General features: G+C 45.1%; 1 protein-coding gene across 2 annotated transcripts in view; it reads right to left on the reverse strand.

Annotated features, from left to right (window-relative positions):
- Positions 1 to 23,064, reverse strand: part of LOC139346530 (matrix metalloproteinase-16-like) — a 67,064-nt gene that overhangs the window by 37,800 nt on the left and 6,200 nt on the right. The window contains exons 2-5 of one of the 2 annotated variants that reach the window (XM_070985628.1): positions 11,879 to 12,027; positions 10,379 to 10,393; positions 9,932 to 10,054; positions 5,381 to 5,685 (exon numbers count right to left, since the gene is read on the reverse strand). In XM_070985628.1, coding sequence (XP_070841729.1) covers positions 5,381 to 5,685; positions 9,932 to 10,054; positions 10,379 to 10,393; positions 11,879 to 12,027 — 592 coding nt within the window. The remainder of the gene's footprint in view (positions 1 to 5,380; positions 5,686 to 9,931; positions 10,055 to 10,378; positions 10,394 to 11,878; positions 12,028 to 23,064) is intronic. The other variant, XM_070985627.1, reaches the window with a different exon arrangement.

Consider the following 23,064-nt stretch of genomic DNA (forward strand, 5'->3'; position numbering starts at 1 on the left):
TCCTTTCAGGCATGATATGCTGCACAGCAAAGGTTCTGGCACAGGGGCTTGACATGTGGTGCCATCATGTCCACTGTCAACCACAGCACGTTACCACACACACAGAGTGTGACGAAGACTCTTCTCATTTTTGTGGTCATGATGCATGGATAATGCTGCTGCTGCCAGTAAGGACAGTCTCCGCTTCACAAAAGTGACATTAAAGGTGCTGCAGCTGCATTACCCAAAATTGGAACTATCACTCCCCAAAGCCCTAGATGAGGTATTAAAATGGCTTATTTGCTGATATTCAGAGGGACAGGAGATCAAATTAAAAGATCAAGCTGAGGACCAAAGAACAGACTGAGGACTAATCAATGATTGGGGTTCTGTTTCTGATTATTTGCCTCAGAGAATAATACGTTTAGTCAAATTACTGTCGTGACGAAGGTGATGAGGCAGTAAGTTGCAAGCGGAAGTTATTTCAAAACAGCCAAGAGGCGCTCCGGCGTGAGCAGATAAATGCAAACTCTATGATGGAATCGGACTTCGCAGGCACCACTTTCTCCTTTATATGACAAAAGTATCAAATCACACACATGCAGAAAGCAGCTGCTGTATACCCACGTCTCTTAAAATGCCATTAGCTAATCCTAATAAGAACCTGATTCTGCTGCGTGTGCTAAAAACGCCTCTGACTGTAACTTCTGAGTAATCCTCTATCCTCAAATGCTTGAGTTGCAGTGTGAGCAAAGGTGCAGACAAAACAGTGAGAGTGCATGCATGTGTGTGTTTGAGAGAGAGAGCGTGTGAGTGAGTGCTTAAACACGTGTATGCAAGTGTTTATCTCCATGCAGACCGGGATTAATCCTGCATCAGTGACGTCATCATGCATAACAACCACAGTAACATCTACAACGGGATGCTGGCGGCGGTCGCCACGATGGCTGATCCTTCTCGACAACAGCGTGCGGGGATTAGGGATGACAGGCACGGGCAGTTTACTGGACAGGAGCTCGTCTACAGTGTGTGCATGCGGTTGTTGTAACTTCTAAAACGCAAATAAAAGGAGGGAGAGGGAGACGAAAAGACAGAGACGAAGAAGGGAAGCACACAGACATTGTGAGCTGAAATGACATCAATCCCAGCTGTTCCCTCCACAGCATGGATACAGGAGGAGAGAGGAGAGGGGTGACGGGTGGATTACAAATCCTTGAAACTAGTCGCACTGCAAATATATGTCATCCGCCTCTGTAGGCAGAGATTTGGACAACATCTAGATTAAAATGAGCATCTACATGCTTGTTTTTATCAAAATAATGTCATCTAAACAACCTACCTGTCAGTGCTCAGTGAGGCACATGGCTTTTTACCTTCACCCATTGTCTCCATTCAGGCGCACTGGATTAGAAAACATCATAATCTAGGGAGCGTCACTCCTTTCAGGGGTGTAAGGCCTCATTCAGACAGACAAAAGGGTTGCTTTCAGTCCCAGCGCCCACCAATGCTTTCACTGTTCCAGATTATCTTTAGATTATGCTGATATATGCTGTCACATCAAATTCTGATAACAGTGACATCCCCCTCTGATGGATATGCTGCAGCTGACCTGATTACACATACAGTAGGTCTGAGAGGCGAAGTCAAAGAACAATACTATCACACTATACCTGCTGTCTGCAGAGCCGTCAACTGCAGCAATAATTATTCTATTAGCTACAGTTCATGTATATTTGGCTTTTTTTAGCTAAAGTTTGTTCTAGTTTTATGGGTTTTTATCTATTTTGAATAATTTAATGATGTTTCCTGCTCAATATTTATGCTTATATTTACGGTTTCATTCATTTGGGATACAGCTCAACTGTAAAGGATCTTTATTTGGGGATATCTTAACCATGAAATGTTTGTTATGCATTATGTGCTCATGTAAACGTGAATTATGTTCAATATATGGTGTAAGCCTTCAATTACCCTCAAGTATTGATATCAGGCCTTTTCACAAAGCAGGAATTAAACCTAGAGCGTATTTTTTAATTAAGGTTAAACAGTGTGTGCCAAAATGCACACAAACGAAACACACACACCTCCTCTCAATGCTAAAGAGGAATAAACAGTCTGATTGCTGGAAGAAAAGAAAGACTGAAATCCTGCAGCTGGAGTATCGATATGTCATGGCATGAGACCATGTCATGACATATTAAGCTGATAAACACACTGGTATATGAGCACATGCTGGCACGTGAAGCCGTTTGACTGTTACACTAACAACAGTAATACTTGCGGTGCAATTATCTGACAGGTTTTTTAGTTTTCGTCTGCCAAAATCGACACACAGCCTCAGAGGTGTTGCTATCGTGCCAAGACAAGAAAAAAACAATCTGGCTGGAATTCAGAGTGCCTGATATTTGCAGTATTTTTCAAGTATTGTGACATTTGAAGATATTCGATATCTCAGCACAAAACAGAAGCCGTGGGCAGCTTCAAGCTGTACGAGCCTTCAGGAATCCACCAGTCCCCCCCGCCACGGCGAGCAGTCAGGATTCAGCCGGTGCATGTTCACATTTGGCGACAAAGCCAGCTGGAGAGTGCGGAATAGAACTGCATGCATTATGGGATGTTTTCACAGAAGTGTGGGCCGCAGCAGGACCGTATTAATATTGCATTGAGGGGTAGAGAGACAGTGTGTGTCTGTGAGTGTTGAAGGGAGTGAATCATAGTTTTCAACGACAGCTGCTTCCCCTTCCTCCAGGACGGGGATGACAACACTGTGTGTGTGTGTGTGTGTGTGTGTGTGTGTGTGTGTGTGTGTGTGTGTGTGTGTGTGTGTGTGTGTGTGTGTATTCGGAGTGTATCTCCACCTACACACGTGCACATGTGTGTTCAAATATGTGAAAGGTGAGTTTTGATGAGTGGACCGTGTGGTCAGTAGAACAGTAGACTGCCTCCTTTCTTCACTTCCACTGCGTTATTCAACCTGCATCAGTGATCCTTGTCAGTCCGATCAAAGCGCTCATTCTCAAAGCCTTAAATATAGCCGTTCACAACATATTATCTAAGCCCACAAAAGCCCCTCCACTCCTACTTAGAATTCAGTCTTCGACAGCAACTTCCTCACTTCTATTTCCGACACATCGTGCTCAACAGCTCCCACTCATCTCCTCTGCTCTGCTCTCCTCTCTCCCCTTTCCTCTTCAAATGTTTTCTTTACTTCTCGCTACGCTGCTCTCAGTCTTTCCCTCTACGTCTGTCTCTCTTGTGAGCTCTTGAACCTCCAATATTTGTCTAGAGATACTCTGCCATTCTCTCTCATCTTCTCTTTCCCTCTCTCTGTTATCTCGGCCGCCTTCCTTCGAGTAACTCCCCCCCCCCCATTTGTGTCCTTGTCTTTTAAGAGCGTCTCCTTGTCTCTCGCTCAGTCATCTCTGTCATTGCTTTGGCTCATGACTCAATAAGAGTCATGGCTCCTCCTGAGTTGTCTCAGTGGACGGCAGGGCTGGCTCACCCCTTCGATTTAATGAGGACAATGACAGCTGAAAACATCCATCTTTTAGAATCTGAGAGACGGATTTGGAACATGTCCTGCTGTGACAAGCGTCCGGTCACGAACATTAACCAAGAATCCATTTAGCTTTCACAACTTGGTGGATTTTCTTTGATCTGTTTGACTTTACTTGTACTGTTTCTCCTTTACAACATCTTCTTTCTTCTATTCTTTCCTTCACCTGTTTCTCCATCTTCTCTCAAGGCCATTTTGTCACTATACTGAGGGCTGTGCAGGGTTGAGAGGTCGACTGGCTGCTGGTTGCCACACACACACACACTCACACACAAGCAGATAACTGTTGGACCATCCAACAGCGCTTAACAGCAACACAGCTGCTCATCATGCAACCCACACTATAGCATGACAGACAGACCCTGCTTAAGGCTTACACACAGCCTGACAAGCTGCAAAGCTCTGGGGGCAAGAACTCGGCGAGGGCACGGGCTAGAGGTTGCGGTGGAGTGAGGGGTGATGTGATTATAGCCAACAGGCCAGCGGGCTGGGATGTTTTCGAAGAGAGACGACTGAGCCGGCCTCAACGTGGATCAGACCTGCTGGCTGGAAGAAAGTCCACGACCAGTAAAAACTCAGTATCGCTGCGGTCAGTGACATCAAACCTGATGACAGCTGTGCCGTTTGTTGATTAAGAGCACGACATGTGGTTGAAAGTCTGATCAAAGTTAATAAATGGATCTTTGAGTTCAATCTGCACCTTGTACAGACTGTAAAGCCATGCGAGGCAAACGTGCGATGAGTGATCCTGGACTGTATAAATAAAATTACCTTGGACAAACAAAACACACCAAGAAGGATTACACCCTGTCCCAGCGATTTGTTCTCCTTCAGGCTAATCACTGGAGCAGCCATAAAACGTGCTGTATGATATAGTCGTGCAGTTCAACAGAGAGTGGCAGGTAATAACATTACCTTTGAGCTATAATGGCAAATTATATTTTATTAATGAAGTGAAGCCTGCGTGCCAGTTGACGCTGTCAATTTGAGTGTGCTACGACACTCACATGACATACTTCTCTCACTACAACGTATAATATATGCAGCGCACCCTCACCATCACGCCGGCGTACTTAAGCTGTCGGCGCTCTGCTCACTCTCTCACACCTTTAATTTGACTTAATATCAAACATTAATTATAGATCCGCGTTGTCATACGCAGTCAAACCAGCAGCGTTATCTGTACACGCGCTTGTCGTGAGGCGTAACTATTCCAGGAGCACCTTGCGGTTTGAAAAGATAGAAGACGACTCAAATGTGAAATCAAAGTCAGCTCAATATCTCATCAGCGCTGTCTTCTCCCTTAACGCATCTCCATCCCCAGAGTGAAGAGGAGGGGGTCGGAGTGTGCGGTGACTGACTGATGACGATTACATCAAACAGCGTTAAAGAATTGGCGAACAGAGCGTCGACAGTTTTGGTGCATTTCACCAGGTATGGCTTCAGTTGTTCCATAGTTTTTGTGTGTAAACTCGCTGAGTGAACCCGGCTGTGGTGTCAGGAACACAGAGCGCTGGAGACACAGCGGAGGCTGACACACACTCTTGCTTCCCTGAGTATTGAGGCAATTTGTGCTTCCAGCAGTGTGAGCTCAGGCGTTCCTTTGCCGCCACCGCTGGCAGACATGCTCTGATGGTGGGATGCAATTCTCCTTCTTTGCTTCCAGATCTGACCGCTGTTTTTTTTACCGTCTGTCTCACTCACTGCTTTAACTGCGGCAGGAACACCATGCCACTCACTGCACTTTGTGTTGTTGGCGACGCTGCTGCTGCGGCCACCAAACATGTGCTTTGGCGGCCGCAGCAGCCGTCACAAACCTTCCCATGAATACTAATGAACGTTTACCGTCATGGTTGGGGTTTCCCAGAGTCCACGGCTCATCTGAGTCAAAGTGTGTGTCGCCTCCTATTCCCGGCCCTGGAAAGTAGGCGTGTGCCAGGAAGCCGCCTTCGCCGTCGAATGGTGAGCTGTCGCCGTGGAAACCTGAAGCGAAGATAATGGTGATGTCCACGTCTTTCTTGGTTCTCTCCAGCTCGCTGTAGGGCACAGCCTCAAAGCGCAGCGGCGTCACATTTTGCCAAACGTCGAAGGCTCGCCGAATGGCGTCGTGGGTCTCCTCCGCGCCCACTTTGGGCGTCACGTTCTTTATGCTGCAGAGACATGAGATACAGGATGGAAAAGTTAGACGGGGAAACACCAGAAGTCCTAAACATTTCACACAACCACATCATTTTCTCTTATCCTTATCGCCCAGTGAGCCTCAAGTCGCTGTCAGGATGAGCAAATCTAGTATAAATTGGTCTGATAAGACTCTTGGGGCCTCCACGCAAAAACACACCTATGAGGAGCTCATTCTGCTGGATGTCCACGCGGAGGAAGAATGAAAGATTAGAACCTAATCAGGCAAAGTCAACAGCCTCCAGCTCCTCTGAATCATGATGCGGTGGAAGAGAAAACAATACAGTCAGTTTAGAGGAGCAGGTCGCCAACACAAGGGCTGAAAAGGGAGGCCACGACCGCATGTCAATCTACATGACCACATCATGGCGAAAAAAGACAGAAATAAAAAAAAATCTACCACTATTGCCGTATCCCCTGCGTGCTGCCATTTCACGCTCGTCGTGTTCGCCAGCAGAGAGCTAAATGGGGCGATTTGTGAGAGAAAACAGCTGAATCCTCCCCTGCCGGCTTCGAGTTGCTGCAGGTGTGGAAAGGACGGGACAATTTCCTGCCTCTGGAATTTATTTTCTAATTAAGGATTATCAACAGCCCACTGCCTGCTGAGAGCCCCAGTCTGGTTTGGGCAATCAGAAAAACCTCTCTCCTCCTGATTCGTTCCAAAAATATCTCTGCGCCACGCTCTATTAAAATCGGGCTCCTCTCTCGGGATGGACGGATAGGTGCGGTTTACATCATCCAGCTCAGACGCTTGTAAACACACAGTGCTCTCTCTCTGTCTTCTCCTGCCCGCGGTGCAGCGTCAGCTCGGTGGAAACTTGGTTGGCTTGTGTTCACTTCTTGCTCAGGTGTTTCATGTTGTTTCAGGAATTCCCTTTTTTCATCCTCTTTCCCTGGTGTACTCTCCTCACCTCCTCTCCTTTGTTCCCTGTGACCTCCTCTCAGCGTCTCTGTGTGGCTGTCAGGCTGTCTTCTTCCGTAACAGGAATAAACATGTACTTTGTTTCTGACTGCTGCTCATCTCCGTCTGCATGACGGACAGACTGCTGCAAGGCACATTTATATACTGCGTGTTAATATTTCATGTAAGCTCAGATTAATTATTGACTCAAACCCAGTGAAAAGGGAAGCATAAAGAATGGTTATGAAATATAAATAGAGTGCCACTGAATAGCCTGCGATGTTCATTTAAAATGTTGTAATTGCTTGGACTAAACCACAAACTGCTTCTGTTTCTCTATCGGCTCCTTCAAGACTGACTTGCTGGCAGCTGACTAACACTTTAGCAAAGTGTTGCTTTAATTATGCTCTGAGGTTTTGGGAAAACGCTCTCTTTCAGCTGATGGTTTTCTGTCTGGCGGAGGCGAGGGGCCCGCAGGACACACACTCGCAGGTATCATCAGAAACGTATTGGTTGAAAACAAGGGCAGAGCTTTTGGTGACAGTGAGCAGCCTGAATAGAAGAAGGCGAAAACCAGGTTTTTTCACATTTCACCGTCTCGATCGTCCAAAAGTTAACAAGTGGAAGAGTCTGTACTCAAAATGTTTTGCCCTGTGTCGTTTTTACATTTGTCAAATGAACAGTTAATCGGCCGTGACCCCGCCGCGAGATGAAAGCGACAACAGCCCCGCTCCGATGGCGTGTTGTTGATCAGATTTGTCACAAGTGACATAAATTGTGATGAACGAGCGGTTGGAAATTGCGTGCCCTCAGTTGCCCGACAATAAGTGCTAGTGAACGCTCACATCTCAGGATTTGTCAGTGCTCTTCAATTACAGAAACAATCTTGAATATTGATTGAAGTGGTGTGCAGTGGTTGGCTGTTGGGTAAGCCGCGCCCGCCTAGTTTAGGCCACTTCTGGTGCTTATGTAGGGTGATAACACAAGGAAGCAATGCCAGCTGACCCAGACTGTCTTCACTTGGACAACACAGTTTGTAGCACCACCGGGGTTCTCTATGTCCTTTTCCTGCTCCATCCAGAGTTACAATGAAAGGCTTTCCAACCACTGTGTCCTCTTCAGGAATAAAACCATGTTTCCCTTCGATCCTGCTCCCCCTCTCCCTGTGTGTGAGTCCTATTTTAAGGGCAAGATGGATAAAGAGAGAAACACATGCAGGGAGAAGCTGCAAAACAACACATGAAAGAATCCCAGCCTGCTCTGAAGCCAGATTAAATATTAAACTTCATGTTGTGAGGTGATAATGATTCCGGATGCAACTCATGTGCCATAATGGTACCTGCATGCGGGGAGAGCAGTAGGGATGCCAAAGCTAATTAGTGCCTCCCCACAGTAAGTACTGTATGTGGCTACATGGAAACTAGCACACACCTAGGGCACCCAGGGCGGCCATGCATTTGTTATACTTTCCAAATGTCATCGATGTTCTTGTTTTTGGACTAGTCAGCCTGTAGTTTATAGTTAATTGTAGATATCTGGGAACAGTTGTCGTATATAGTAAATTGAAATGAGCGACACCGGAGGCTATAACATAAACGAAATGGGCTGCGTCTGTGTTAAGTAACGCTGAGGATATCAAAGAAAACACTTATGGAACCAGCAGCCCCTCCCTCTTAATTAGCCATAAGTTAGCCAAATTTGTTTAAAAGGGAAAACAAATTGAAGTGGTTGTATTACCATCACACCAGTCGTTTTAAACACCAATCACAGATTACCGACCAGCTTCTTGGATCATCGCCAATCACAGATCTCAGCAATTTAACTTAGTTAATGTGACGCTGTCAGAAACAAAACAAACCTGGAAAAAGAATCTGCATTTTATGCTAATTTAATTAAATTCGAGTTTGCTGTGTGCTTCATTTGATGAAATCTAACGTGCTACGTTCTCCAACTACCTCCACTGCACCAACTGGGGTAAAAAGGAGCAGCTGCGGGCACATCTGACTGCTGACTGGAGGCTAGGCACACATCCACGTGCAACACACATATATATGCACACACACGAGCGCACACACACTCTCAAAATGCTCCTATCCCATTACATAACCCTAATCTGTCAGAGAGCACCCTCTGCTTTCCACTGGGGTTTCCTCCTCTCCTCCTCAGCTCATCTCTTTCACTCTGCAGCTGCTTCTCCTCACAGCCTCCCTCCCTCCCTCCACATCCTCACTTTCCTCCCTCCTCAATTCCACCTATCTACTCCTCCACTCTCCATCACACCTGCTCATTTTTTTCTTTTCAAACGATGAACCAAGCACTAATGAAACTAACTCCAAACCCAATGCCAGTGTCATTTTTCATAAAGAAGAATGCACAGGAATGTCCTGCCATCAGTGATATACAGCCCTACTTCAGCTGTAGGTTACTGACCCACTACTGTAGATTATATTCAGCGTGTAATACTGCTTATACATTTATCCTAAGGGCTGAGCAAAAAGAAAAAAAACAAGCCCACCTCTTATGGATTATCCCATGAAACATGGAGCTGGAGCCACGCAGCAGTATATTATGGAGAGAACATCACAAAATCTGGGCTTGTGACCTCACTGAATCGACAGAAATATTATATAACCGCAGCATGTTGTCCTATACATTATTAGTCATGTAGCTGGATGTCAGAAAATGTTCTTGTGAATTATGAAATCGCTGATGGGATCTCTGACGCATACATGTACACTCTTTTGTGCTTCATGTTCTGTTGAGCATAAAGCTGGTTCATCTACGGTCTGCGGTTTGAAGAATATAGTCTGTCTTGTGCATAACGGCTGCAGTTTGTCTTAAAATAATGTCGCACTCTGGTTTAACCTTTGGTTTTGTAGCACTCTGTCCAAATACTCTTGATTGTGTGCATTAGCTGCTCCCTTGTTCCACACGTGTGAATGGGAATATGTTGAAGCACAAAGGCTTACAGAGGAGAACCTATACGGTCAAATGCTTTACAGTCAGCTGTCACATCATGGGTAGATGGTAGCAGGCTGGTTCTTAACTTGACAAAAAGGTCAACGACAGTGGTTGAGTCCTGAAGGCCTGTTTGTGCGCACATGCCTGTGTGTACTTGCACGCGCTCATTTATCAGTTATGTCTTTGTGGCTGCAGGCCCACACTGGGTTAATGTAGTTGACCGCACGTCTTCGCAACTTGACAAAAGCCGTGTTGACAGGGAGAGCCACTGTGGGCGGCTGGGATTGTCTGCGCATGTCGGGGTAGTTATGGGAACTGGAGGGACTTGATCGACACAATCTTGGAAAGCCACCCACCTGTACGTGATATGTTTGTGTTGCCACTTCTGTCCTGTGAGGGCGTACCGCCGTTTCCTGACGCTGAATTTGGTTGCACCTCCTATCTGGTCAGGAACCCCACATCTGGGCTTCTTCATCCACCTGCAATAACAATGAAGGAGGCCACCAATCAACACTATACACCTATCATTGTGCTGTAGGTATCACTAGGATGATGTACAGTGATGACATGGTGAAACAGAGGCAGATTTTACTGATGAGACCTCTGTGCATTTGTATGTAAAAGCAATTCTAATAGGACAAAGTGTTGGCAGGAGACGAATGAGACATACAAGATTATGCATGAACGCACCTCACGTTATCACAGTTACTTGAAAATCTCAACACAGCACATGCAAACCCTCATCATCCACACTGTACAACAGTGCATATTCACTCATGTGTTACACACAAAGCACGCCTCACCTTATCGTGTTATCGCTACATCAACAGAGAGAAGCAGCGGAGGAGAGAGAGAGAGAGAGAGAGAGAGAGGAAAAAAAAACAGGCACACTGTCAGCTTATCACATTTCACTCTGTTTCAGCCCAGTGGTTGGACAGATGTTAGTCTGCATTCACACCGTTGGCCACCACATTGCCGTGTTACAGCCCAGTAGCCAATTTGAGCTCATTGCTATTTGTAGCGCGGATTCAGTGTCGGTGGAGACAAATGTCAGCGAACAGTGTTGTTAGTGATTTGCAGGTAAAATGATGTCTGATTGGAGCCCCGGTGTTAAAACTGGGTAAAATCTGAGCTACAGTGCAGCATAGAGCTGTAAATAAATGTAGTACACTACATCCATGTTTATGTAAGCCAGCCAATCAGACTCTTCTCATCATTGTAGATACAAATTAGTGTTAGTCCTCTCTAAACCTGCCCCTGCTCATGGCGAATGCTGAGCCTGTTCTGTCTGCTGAGCGTTAATACGTTGACATTTTGCAGCCTTTCCTCCGACAATGGAGGTGTACAGTCTGTAAAGGGCTCCTTTGATCAATTTAAAGTGCCCCACTTAATCTGGGTCAGGGTAACTTTGTGTCTGCCAAAATGACTCTGTTCGCCTTCAGAATGCAAAACAGGGGATAAACGAGAGACTCGTCGGGGCATTTGTGCCCCATTTTTGAGGAAGTCTAGACCACTTTGAGAGTCTTGAAGCTCCAGTGTGTAGGATTCAGTGACAGCCGGCGGTGAGGAAGCAGACTGCAACCAAATGAATACTCCTCGCCTCACCCTCACCTACTGCAGCTGCTAAAAACATGAAAAATGCAACAGGCCCTCTATGGAGCCAGCGTCTGGTTTGTCCATTCTGAGCTTCTGTAGAAACATGGCATTGCTCCCGCTGTAGATATACAGGGTTTATTCTAAGGTAACGAAAACGCACTGATTCTTATTTTCAGGCGATTATAAACTACTGAAAATATAATTATCAATATACTATTACTTTTCTGCCAATAGATCCCACTAAATCCTACACACTGTAAAAATGAATGCTGTAACAACTAAAGCATCATTCTTTAACCATTCCTTATTAATTGCTCTTGTAAAATATCATCTACACATAAATCAAGCATAAATATGTTGTTAGGAAAACCTTTCTGAGAAGCATGTCTGTTGGCTGATGTTTTTGCTCTTTCAATGAAAATCTATAAACTATATTTAAAGGTAACTTGCACACAACACTCGTTAAATTATCCATGCTAATTATCAGCATGCTGCCTAATACAAGAAATGAACATTTAGACTACTAAATTAAACATGGCTGCTGCTTTGTACGAACATTTAACTCCTAACACAGGCGACGTGGAACTGGCCACGACTTCCCCTTCTGTTCAAATTTTTATAAGCGGAAACACATCATGAACAAAGCTCAGCACTCAGAGTCCCACACTGTGCGTCTTCAGAGGTCTGTTTAAAGGAGTGTGGCTCACTCTATAGTGTTGCTGTCCAGAGTCCCTGTGACATTGAGGCCGTAGCGGCGCTGCATGGCAGCGATAGCCGACTGCATGACTCGAGCAGAACGCAGCACTGACATTCTGGGGTCCGCAGAGGGGAGGTAACCATACCTCTGGAGCCATGCCTGTGGACAAACACATGCAGAGAGAGAGGGGGGAGAGGTCAGACTTGACACTGAAGGGTTTCCAGTTGAGAGTTGGATGAAGATTGGTACCACTCACAAGTCTGTATGCTAAATATGATGCTGGAGCTAGCACATAATTAGCCTAGCTTAATATGAAAAGTGGAAGCAGGGGGAAAGTGGTCTTTCCAAAGCTAACAGACCCATCCGCACCTCCAAAGCACACTAATTAACAGTCTCTGCTTGTTGCCGGTGGCTAATTTTTTTACATTAAATATGAAGCTACACTTCATATTTAGCACACAGACATGAGAGGGGTATCAATCTTCTTATCTAACTCCCGGCAAGACAGCAAAGGAGTCCACACCTGGGTCAGAAGAGGAGCACAGGGCTAACAGTAGCAAGGTGTGAGCTCCCATGTTGCCAGCAGTGAATTCATAGTATTTGTGCAGGAAATTGCTTTAAACAGACAATATACTCAGCTGAATATACTCTATGCTTTCCTGCTCTACGTGACCTAGAACATTAATAAAGGTTGTCAAGATACTATGCAATAAAAAGATGAAAAAATAACAGATGGAAAGCAACAGAACAGGCATGTTTTTCGAGACATTTTGGTGAAGAAAAGAGCACAAGTCAAAGGAGAGATCCCTCTATGCAAGTTTAAAGTGCAGAGTGTCATCTGTTATCATGTCATTTGGCTTGTCAGGGAAAGGCTTTGGCAGAATCGAGCTTTCAACGTCCCCATAAAATGCTGCCAGAGGGAATCACAGCTCAGATCTCTGGACCAGGGAGGAGAGGGGGGGGGATCGGCAGGGCTTTCCCACCGAAGAGGATTTAGGGATTTGGATCGTCGCAGCCTCTCTGTATTCTCTCAGTCTTCATCATAAAAATGGTAAACACATTTCTCCAAGTGCTGCATTTAGCAACACAATCCACCCAACCAATAAAAAGAAAATTAAAGCAATGAAAAAAAAAAAAGAATTGTGCTGTTTGAAGTGTTGGGAACCAACGCGACACAAAAACACTGGCCTGGAATCTTAACGACCCGATGAACTCAGAACTGTCGGGCTGCGCGTTCGTCTCAAACCTTCCGTTCTTCATTCAGCGGCGCTGTGCTGCGAAACGCGAGCGCTGTACTCTCACACACAATGTTGTGGAGCTGCTTCAGTCATTACGGAGGCCTGCTGCTCAGGATAGCATACGCACCGAGAATTAAATTCACTGCACAAGGAGGGAAGCGTGGTGCGAGAGCCAGCGAGGAAAATGCAATAAAAGGCACACCATTATTCCACAATGAGAGAGCTGTGTGTCTACAGCTTTTGTCACTGTGAGCGAGTCTCGTGTCAGGCTCCGAGCGGCAACAATGAGCTCTTCACAAACTCGCTGGATGGCTGTTTGTAGATATCTAAGTGCGACAAACGGGGATGGAGAAGATGCCTATTACGGCAGCAAAAGACGGCAATCTTTGTAATTTTCAGTTGCGGTAGACTAACAGTGACATTATTCTTGAGGGCTGGCAGTTAATGGGTAACATTTCATTTCTGGCAGTGTGTACATACACAGAGAGGAAAGGGAAGAGGGGATGGTTAACTTAGCTTAGCATAAAGCCTGGGAGCAATGTGGCTCTGTTTTGTCTAACAGCACCTTTAAAGCTCATAAATTCAGATGTTTAGCTCATTTTGTTTAATGTGTACAAAAAAACTTCCTACTGTTTTCAGTCTTTACACTAAGCTAAGCTAAGCTAAGCTAAGCTAAGCTAACCGGCTGCTGGCCCCAGCTTCGTCTTTGTTGCGCAGATATGGTGTGTGATGATTTTCTAGGTCCCATAGTTTCCAATAATATCCTGCAAAGAAAGTAATATGTAACTCTAACATCAGTAAAAAGGACTTAGTAATTACAATGATGTCTTGATACTCTGATAAGCAAACTCCACGCCATGTTGAATCTTGTATCACAGCAGATATAACAGAAAGAACCCAAAACGCACTCATGCACACATCTTTGAGGCTTCCATTAAAAGGGATTAAGAGAATCTACGGTATCTTGGCCACGCTTCCTCTTTCTAGTTTATCTGTGCTGTAACTGGCACGCTGACAAATCCCCGTTTCTCTGCCTGCCTACTTCCTGTCCCCTGAGGCCTACAGGTAGGCACACGCACAGATTCACGCTGCCACAGCGGCTTATCATGCCCAGCTCTCATCAGCGTGGCAGATGTCAAAATGTTACGCATGCGTCATGACTCACATTTCTTCGCACCTTCCTGCACACTCGGGCCTCTTTCTCATATGTCTTTTTTTTTCTTCCACCTGTTCGCTCCCTCATTTTTTTTTCATTTTCCATCTTTCTCTGCTGGGTGCTCTGGTCTATTTCATGGCTTACCCCACTGCCTCTCTTTTCTATGCGCACCCTGGGCCGACCTCCTCCCCTCGCACTCAATGAGTGGGTGACAACGTTATGATGTGTGTCAGATTTTTGCACTTTGAATAGACCTCCGGGGAGAGAGGTGCATGGGTGAGATTTCCATTCGTCTGCTCAGGTACTGAGACTACAGCTCTGTAATCTGACACACACACACACACACACATATACAGTATACACAAGCTTATGACAAAGGCAGACACACATTCATGAGGAGGCACACACTGACGCCTGATGATACTGAGAGAGAGCTCAGCCATGAAAACATGACAAAAATCAGTACAGTACACACATGCTGCACACACATATACATAGACAAACAAGCAAATCTCTCTCCAGAACACACTCAGTCTTAATCCAGCACGGTGTGATAATCTGCTTTAAGGTAAGTAAGGTAGAGTAAGGCTCTGAACGCATACACTGTGACTTTGATTAACTGATTGAGCCTCTGTTGCATAAAAATGTATGACAGTAAAATAGTGTCATAAATACCCAGCATGCAAAGCTGAAATGCCACGTTTTCATCTGTGAGGAAGAAGTGTGCTGAATGTGGGAAAGGTGAGCACACAAACTTTAATTAAATCTGTCGATCACAGCAAACATTTCGAGCACACGGCAGTTATTAGACACATCCAAGCCTTTGTTTTAATCCGGCGAATCGTATTTTTAACTTCCCCGATCAGCCCTGAAAGTTTCAGAACATATGTTTAAAGTTCCAAATCTTGGGTTTTATGATTGTTAATTTGATTATACCTCAAGCGACGTTCACGTTCTATATTCGCACTCTGTCACAGGCGTGCTTAACGATCATCTTCACAGCACTGCTATAAGCTTAAGTCATTCAAATCCCATTAAAGCAGCAGGTATCTCAAGTATCACACAGGCTGTAAGATCTTCTCTCTGCAACGCTTCTTGTTTCCTGTTCCCACATCTCTTCTCTGTCACATCACTCTCTGCTGCCCTTCCTTTTCCTCCTAATGTCTACTTTCCCTTCTCTTGTCCTGTAATCATCTCCATCCCTCCCTCGCATCTCCTCTCTGACATCGGAGGTTTTTCCATTTTGACCACGTTTGGCTCTGTCCTGTAACCACTGACCCAGTGAAAACCGTGCTGCTTTAAAGGGGAAAGAGGAAAAAAACAAAAGGCATTGATGAAAAAGGACACAGTTCAGACGTGGCACTGCATATTTAGCCAAACAGAAATCTAAACCCCTGCAGAATTAGAATACAGCACAACCAGACTGTGCCGGCAGAGAGGCGTTTTAATTCAACACAAGCTTCAGGATGGACAAAAACATGTAGAAACTATGGATTCATTTAAAATGAACTTGCACATTGTTGTAGAATCATCAAAGTGTGTACAGATACAGCAGCAGGAGCACCAGCATGGAAGCTACAACAAGCAAAGTACTGCTACATGCAGCAGCAAAACGCAGTTTAGCCACCTTGAAAAAGGTGAAATGGATGAATGAGTATCACTTTAAGTGTACATTAGTGCTGGGCGGTATGACCAAAAATGTATATCACGGTATTTTTCAAAATTACAATGGTTTCATGGTATATGGCGGTATTTTTTTCTTTCATCTGGAAGACAGATATTTTCACACAGGTATGTCCAGGCGCTCATTTGGGCAGAGTACCGTTATCTCGTCCAAGCATTTGGAGAAACTCTGCTTGCTATAGTTCTTATCTCTCATAAAAGGACGAAAAGCAAATAAAACAGTAAAATAACACCTAGGACTGCTCAGCAGAGTCCTCTGTTAGCGCTCTGCCCATTCATGAGTAAATGAGACGGAGCGGTGAAACTAACGGTGCAGTTAGACCAGTCAATAGCTCAGCAACCCATTGATCAATTTTGATGATCGACACCTCTATTGACCAGCCAGAGTCAAGAGATTCGAGGGGCAGTGCCCAAATTCACCATAGTAACACCAATGACGATCCAGAAGGAAGTAACCCCAGAGATAGTATATCGCATGAAGAGCGCTCTAGAAACCCCCTCCTCTTTATGTAAACAACCAGGACCTTTGTGATTGATCTCAAACTAACGCAGAGTCATAGGAGGAGACACCAACAGCGTTTTTTCAAGCTGGAATATAACTTTTGACCACAAAACAGCAAAGGTAAGACATACTGTATGATTTTTTTTCTGCTACTGTTTGGCTGCTAGCTCACCGAGTTTTCGTCACACAATCAGGAGGCAGACATCTTCGTGATCATCACTCTCTGCTTTCATATGATACCAGGCTTGTGAGGTTTGCATGAATTGGCGAAATAAAGTGGACATACGCTATTTTCGTCTTTTTGTTACAAGACATGCTTGCGGCTAAGGTGGTGGAGCAAATTGCTCATGTTAGCCTGATAAAAAAAAAAAACAAAAACAGACAAGGCTCCTTTTTTGGCACAAGGTCTTCTGTGTCATCATGTTCTATCAGTTCTGCAGCTTCGATTTCGGAACTTTCAATGTCTATCCCATCCATCTTCACCGTAATGCAGTGTTTCTCAACTCCGGTCCTCGGGCCCCCCTGCCCTGCATGTTTTAGATGTTTCCCTCCTCCACCACACCTGATTCAAATGATCAGCTCGTCATCGAGCTCTGTAGTGGGCTGATAACGAGCCACTCATTTGAATCAGGTGTGGTGGAGCAGGAACCATCTAAAACATGCAGGGCAGGGGGGCCTGAGGACCAGAATTGAGAAACACTGCTGTAATGTAACACCAGAGCACTACAGTTTACCCTCACCACGCCCTGCACCATGCCTGTTTAGAAGCGCAACATTGAAAACAGTCCCGTCTGAAACAGTGTCACGGGGCGCAAAGTTCCGGACATTGTGTAATCACATATACTGGTGTGGCAATATATTAAAAATTCATATCATAATAAAAATATACGCCGGTATTCGGTGTGAACCGGTATACCGTCCAGCCCTAGTGTACCTTATATGGAGAATATTTTCCAACAGGAAACAGAAGGCGTCACATCCATCTATGCTCAACACCACCAGACTCCCTTGACAAAACCAGTCATTTTAATAAGGGAGTTTCTGGTATAAAGCTGCCTCAATAGGTCAGTTCATTTGTGTTAATGTATGACTTTGGCGTTTCAAAGGGTTATTTTAGATTCACCCAAGTCACAAAATAACACCTTGTCTGACTGGCAAGATGGCAAAATGGTGTAAATATTCTAAATATAGCGAACGCTTAAACAGCTTATGACTGAACTGACAATGATTCTAGGTGGGCCTGTTTTTAAGATACAACCCCACCTCAAAAAACCCGAACTACCCCGTCAGGTGAGGCGGTGTGATGTGTTTGCGCTTCCGGACGATCGAGCCATTATCTGATACAGAGAGGTATTAAAAGAGGTGACAGAGAAGGAGAAAGCGAAGACTGTTGTCAGATGTGTCTGTCAGTCAGACACTGGCAGGATATTGGATGGTGTGTGTGTGCACGTGTGTGTGCATGCAGGAGGTGAGGGGTTGTTCAGTGTCCCATAGGAAAAAGAGATGGAGAGATATAGAAAGGATATGGAAGGTGTAGCTGTCGCACCGGTTCAGATAAAGCTAAAAATTAATATAGCAGAGAAGAGCAGCCATGACTTTCATTAAGACTCTGTGCAGTGACAGCAACCACAGTCAGCTGACCCTCTCTGGGCACTGTGTCCATCTCTCTTTAGCAACATCTTGCAGATGAAAGTAAATTGAATGAAACATCCCATACGCATGATGCGAGTACAAAGAAGAATTCGAACATTTTATTACTGCACTTAAATAAAGTTTGGAGACTTTTTGACCTGACTTTTAATGCCCAGAGTGGGTCAAGGTACAAAAAAAGCTCTTGTGTAAAACAGTAACTTTGAATAGTTGTTGAGTTCAGAAAGCTGCTGTGTATCTAACCTTGAGCAACCGTTCTTGTTCAGTCAAACATTCAATACCTCTGCAACACTCATCACTTCAAGACAAAAGCCCAAAGCAGAAACTTTGCTTCTCCTCCCATTTTGTCTTCCAAGCTTGTGTCTTACCTCAGTTCATCACACAGAACATGTTTAACTTTGCCACAGAGTGAAAATCCACACCCTGAAGCTCATGGTTCAAACTTATCAATACCACATAAATGTTGAAGGACTGAATCCAAGTCCGACTCCATAATGATTTACAGATTATTTGGTTTTTACTAGTACAGCATGACCATGGCCTCTTCTAGGAAGAGGCAAACAAAAGGAGATGGATGAGAGAGGAAAGGGTCAGTGATGTTGAGCTTCTCAAATATGTTGTGGAGGAAAAAGTAGAGGAAGGGCTAAAACAATACAGCAGATATTTAAGACAGTCTACGGCACAGCACGCAGCTGGCTGGAGGCATCTCCCACCGTTTCAGTCAATCCTAAAACTGTGTTTTGCTGAATCAGCACTGAGCTCTGTTGCTTTTTTCTACCTTTCCCACTCCTATCTGTCCGTATCTCTTTCTTTATCCTCCCTCTCTGCCAGCCTCTTCTCCTTCTCATTGATTCACTCTTTCTTTGCGTGATCTATGGCTCCCGCTGTTCAGCCAATGTAAGGAGTTCTGAGAGCAGGAGGCTCCGGCTCGACAGCCTCCTTATTCAATAAGACAGAAATTCCTCCCCGTCCTCTCTCTGCAAACGGATAACGAGGCAGCCCGTAAGCATGGATGGTGCTGTTCAATAGAGCTGCAATTTGGACTCCTTGTTGTAATAATAATGACACAGAATGGTAACCATACTTCATCTGGTGCTGCATTACAAGTAGGCTACCAGAGTTCACAGTGATAGTACTACAAATACAGCTGAAGGTAAAATATCAGAGGGACTACAACGTTATCTGGGCACGGTCATTATTTTGACCAGAACATCAGATCATAAGGGGGCAGAAAGGCTTCATGAATTGTTAATGAGGGGATCTAAAGATGAATGTGTAGCTCAGTTCTCTGGATCAAAGCAGAAAATGATACATTGGTGCATTTACGGTCTTGTCCATTTAAGGTTGACAGAAAAAAAAAAAAACACCGCACATTGGCTGACTGTGAATTTCTTTTTCTGCATTTTCAGCTATGAAGGCTAAGCTAAGAAGGAAACAGCCGAATAGGAGCATTAAAGGAATAATTGCACATTTGGGAAATGATTCACTTTGTTGCCAAGAGCTAGGTGAGAAGATTGATACCACACTCCAGTATGAACCGTTTAACGTATGTGTTAATTAGTGACATTTACAGGTGCTGCACACAGCCAGGCTAGCAGTCTCCCCCGTGTGTGGTCCTTATGCTAAGCTAAGCTAACCCAATGCAATGCATCTTTCCCCAAATGTTAAACTGTTCCTTTAAGAGTGACACTGGAGTTCATCTGTTACAGAAAATCCAAAACACATTGGGGGGAAACACATGTCACTGTGAATAAAAATGTTTTGACAAACCCGTAATAATTTAGCTGTGCTTGCTTGATCCATTCACCGAAACTCGAAGCCAAATCATGACGCAGCTGAATCAAAGCAGCCAAATGTGAACTTATCATGAAACAAAAATAAGCCTCTTGTGTGTAATCTAATAATTGTGCTGCTAGGTCTAAGTCACCCGGAGAGAAGAGAGCCGTAACGAGGTTAAACTTCACAAATCGAGGCGCTCTTGAAGTGCAAAGATAAGGAGTCCACCACCATGTCCTGATGAAGGCTAAAATGTCTGAAATGCATCAGTGGCTATTTTTGGGTTCTCCACACTTGATTTCACTCCACTTTGAAGTCGATTTCTCTCATGCTTCTGATGCAAGAAGCGCCCGTCCTCACCTCCCTCTCTCTCTCCCTCTCTCTCTCTACACACAGCCATTTCATTTTCACCTTTGTTACACTCTGAAAAAAACAGCTTGATGTTCAAAGTCTCGGCCCACATATCTTCCCTAAAAGGCCACGGGAGAGAGACTAAAACCAGAATCGGACTTGGCGAAGTCATCTCAGGTGAACTCAGCCTCCACGGCAGATGTCGCACTTCAGGAGAGCGACGCGAGTCGTGAAAGAAAGGACTGGAGTGACTCAGAGCGCTTGTCCTCATCCAGATGCTTCACATGAGCGCTGAACTGAGCTGAACCGTGTCCTCAGACCGCCTCTCAACCAGCCGGCTTGGCCCCGCTACCTGACGAGCAGCAGGCGGACCAATTAGCCAATGGGTGCCATCAAAAGGCCAACCTGTAAGGCGATGGAATCACTCCATTATGGATGAGACGTGCCTCAGGAAGCCCGGTCGGCGCTGAAACGTGCCGACAGCTTGTGGTGGCTTCTGATGTTGATGTTTGTGACTGATCAGCTGATAGGAGCTCAGTCACCTCAGGTTACCGCGACAGCACATGCACACTAATTGTGCATGGCAACGGTGAGGGTGTACTTTTGATATTACTGCGCCTTTAAACAGGCTAAATATTTCATAAGAGTATGAAAACTGGGGAGAGATCAAATGATACAGCTTTTTTAAAAAACATCCACAGCTTTAATGCACTAGTGTCACAGACTTTAAGTCTTTAAGTAAGTAAAATGTTGATAAATTGGGTCTCATAAGAAACTTTGCGAGAGCCCCGCATGCACTTTGAGTCAGTCGGCTCTAAAGTTTATGCATCATTTTCTGCGACGGTGCCTGGAATCGCGTGTTATTTCCCAAGTTTGTGCAACATTTTCCGTCACTCACCCCAGGTCCTGTGACACACACTGCAACGCTGGAGGTAATTAGGCTCAGGCCGTTGTAGAAAATCTCTTTATTTATGCTTTTGATCAGAGCAGGTTTGTCACAGGCGTCAATGAGAGTGGAGCGTGTTTACAAGCATTTGCTACTTGGAGAAGGTTTAAAGGCAGAACGGGACAGATGAGATAAACTGTAGCTCGTATATTTCACAGTATTACTCACCCCGAGTACACACACTGTTCCTGAGTGTTTATATATACGCTTACTGTATATGCACATACTGTATGCATCAGCAACATTAGTAACATTAGTGCTGCATTTGGCTTATAGTTTAGCTGTTTGAGCCTCTTTTGTCTCCAGATCTATCAAACACATAGCTAACATATTACATGTTTGTTTTAAAGCCATAGTATGAGCATCTTCACACTCTAGCGCACTTTCACGCTTCAAGAGATCCAGGTGTCAGAACTGGGAATGGTAACTCCAGAATAACGTTTCACATTAATTCAGCAGCTATGGCGGTGCCAATTATGAGCCATATGCCAGTCAGTGCCATCTCACAAACGTCAAGTGACACAGCTGTGTGACAGGTAGCGTGTTGGCGGGACAGAAATGCTGCCTTAAAACCGGCTCTGGGCTGCAAAATGCCAAAAAGTTCCTCCGCTGTGGGCAGCTTCCTGTCAGCGCTTCGCTCAGAGCCCTCCTGGTTTTCGTTCTACTCATCTAATCAGCGACTGATTTACAGCCAGCGATGCCGAATGAATACAATTAGCTCCCCGCTAGGAGAGAAAACCAGCAGGAGAAGGCCTTGAAGTTTTAGAAGACCAGTTATTACCATGTTTCATTCATTCCAGGCCTGATATTTAAGGAGGTTCAGAAGAAAAATGATTAGTTCTATAAGTGATAAGCACATCTAAATTTCTGGGTTACAATGGGTAAAAAAAAAACAGACAAAGAGGGACAATGTCAAAACTAACGGCCGTCACAAATGTCACTTTTCCTGAATATTAAAATTCCACTTGCAGTGTTTCTAAGCACTCAGCACAGCAGAGAACTGTACGCCACGCAATCTGACACTGATCTCTCTGACTGTAGGGCAAAACACGTGGGTGGTGGCAGGTGGAGGGGGCAAAAAGGTGGATTCATTTGTCCAGAAACAGAGCAGGGACGGAGCAGCTGAGGACGCCTGGAGCTCTCGGCACAGGTGACTCGTGGGAACATGATCCCGGCCTCCTGGGAAAGCCTGCCGCCTCTGACCACCCTGAATTATTCATCGCTTACACGGCGAACCACTGGCGAGTGTGCCAGGGTCGTCAAGGCAACCACTGCCTCGCTGCCCACACCAGTAACCACAAACCCACACACACACACATAATTTAACCGATCTACTTGAAGTCATACTGTGAACTTTTTAAACATGACGGGAGCGAGAAGATCATCGGCGCCTCGTGGCCCCCGATGCAACGCGGGGTCGAACAGGGGCACCGCTGCATATTCAACACCCACACACACACAGAACACAGACACACGCTCCAAAAAATACTCCATGCACACCGTGTTCACCGTCTCAGTGGCCCCATTAGGACAAAATGTCACAAAAATGTCACCCATAAAATGTCACAGTCAGATCACACATACTGATCAGAGCAGTGCCTCGACTGGTGGGTCATCTTTTAAGGGTTTCGATGACTTAAGACGTTGGAACGATGGCGTCTGGATTATGACATCTGATCTTAGTCCAGACCAAACCTGCATGTGGCTGATTGATATTCAGGTTTCTACTGGTGTGGATCTGCAGGCGAACAGCAATCACATATTCAAACACGATGCTGTAAGATTTTAATCGCCACGCACAGAAACACGGCAGTTGACACGACTCACAAAACTGTGTAGCGTAAAAACACACACACACACATCCCCAAGCGGTTCTGTCAACGGCTTCATTGAC

This window comes from Chaetodon trifascialis, chromosome 18 (genome assembly GCF_039877785.1).
Source record: "Chaetodon trifascialis isolate fChaTrf1 chromosome 18, fChaTrf1.hap1, whole genome shotgun sequence".
NCBI classification, from domain to species: domain Eukaryota; kingdom Metazoa; phylum Chordata; class Actinopteri; order Chaetodontiformes; family Chaetodontidae; genus Chaetodon; species Chaetodon trifascialis.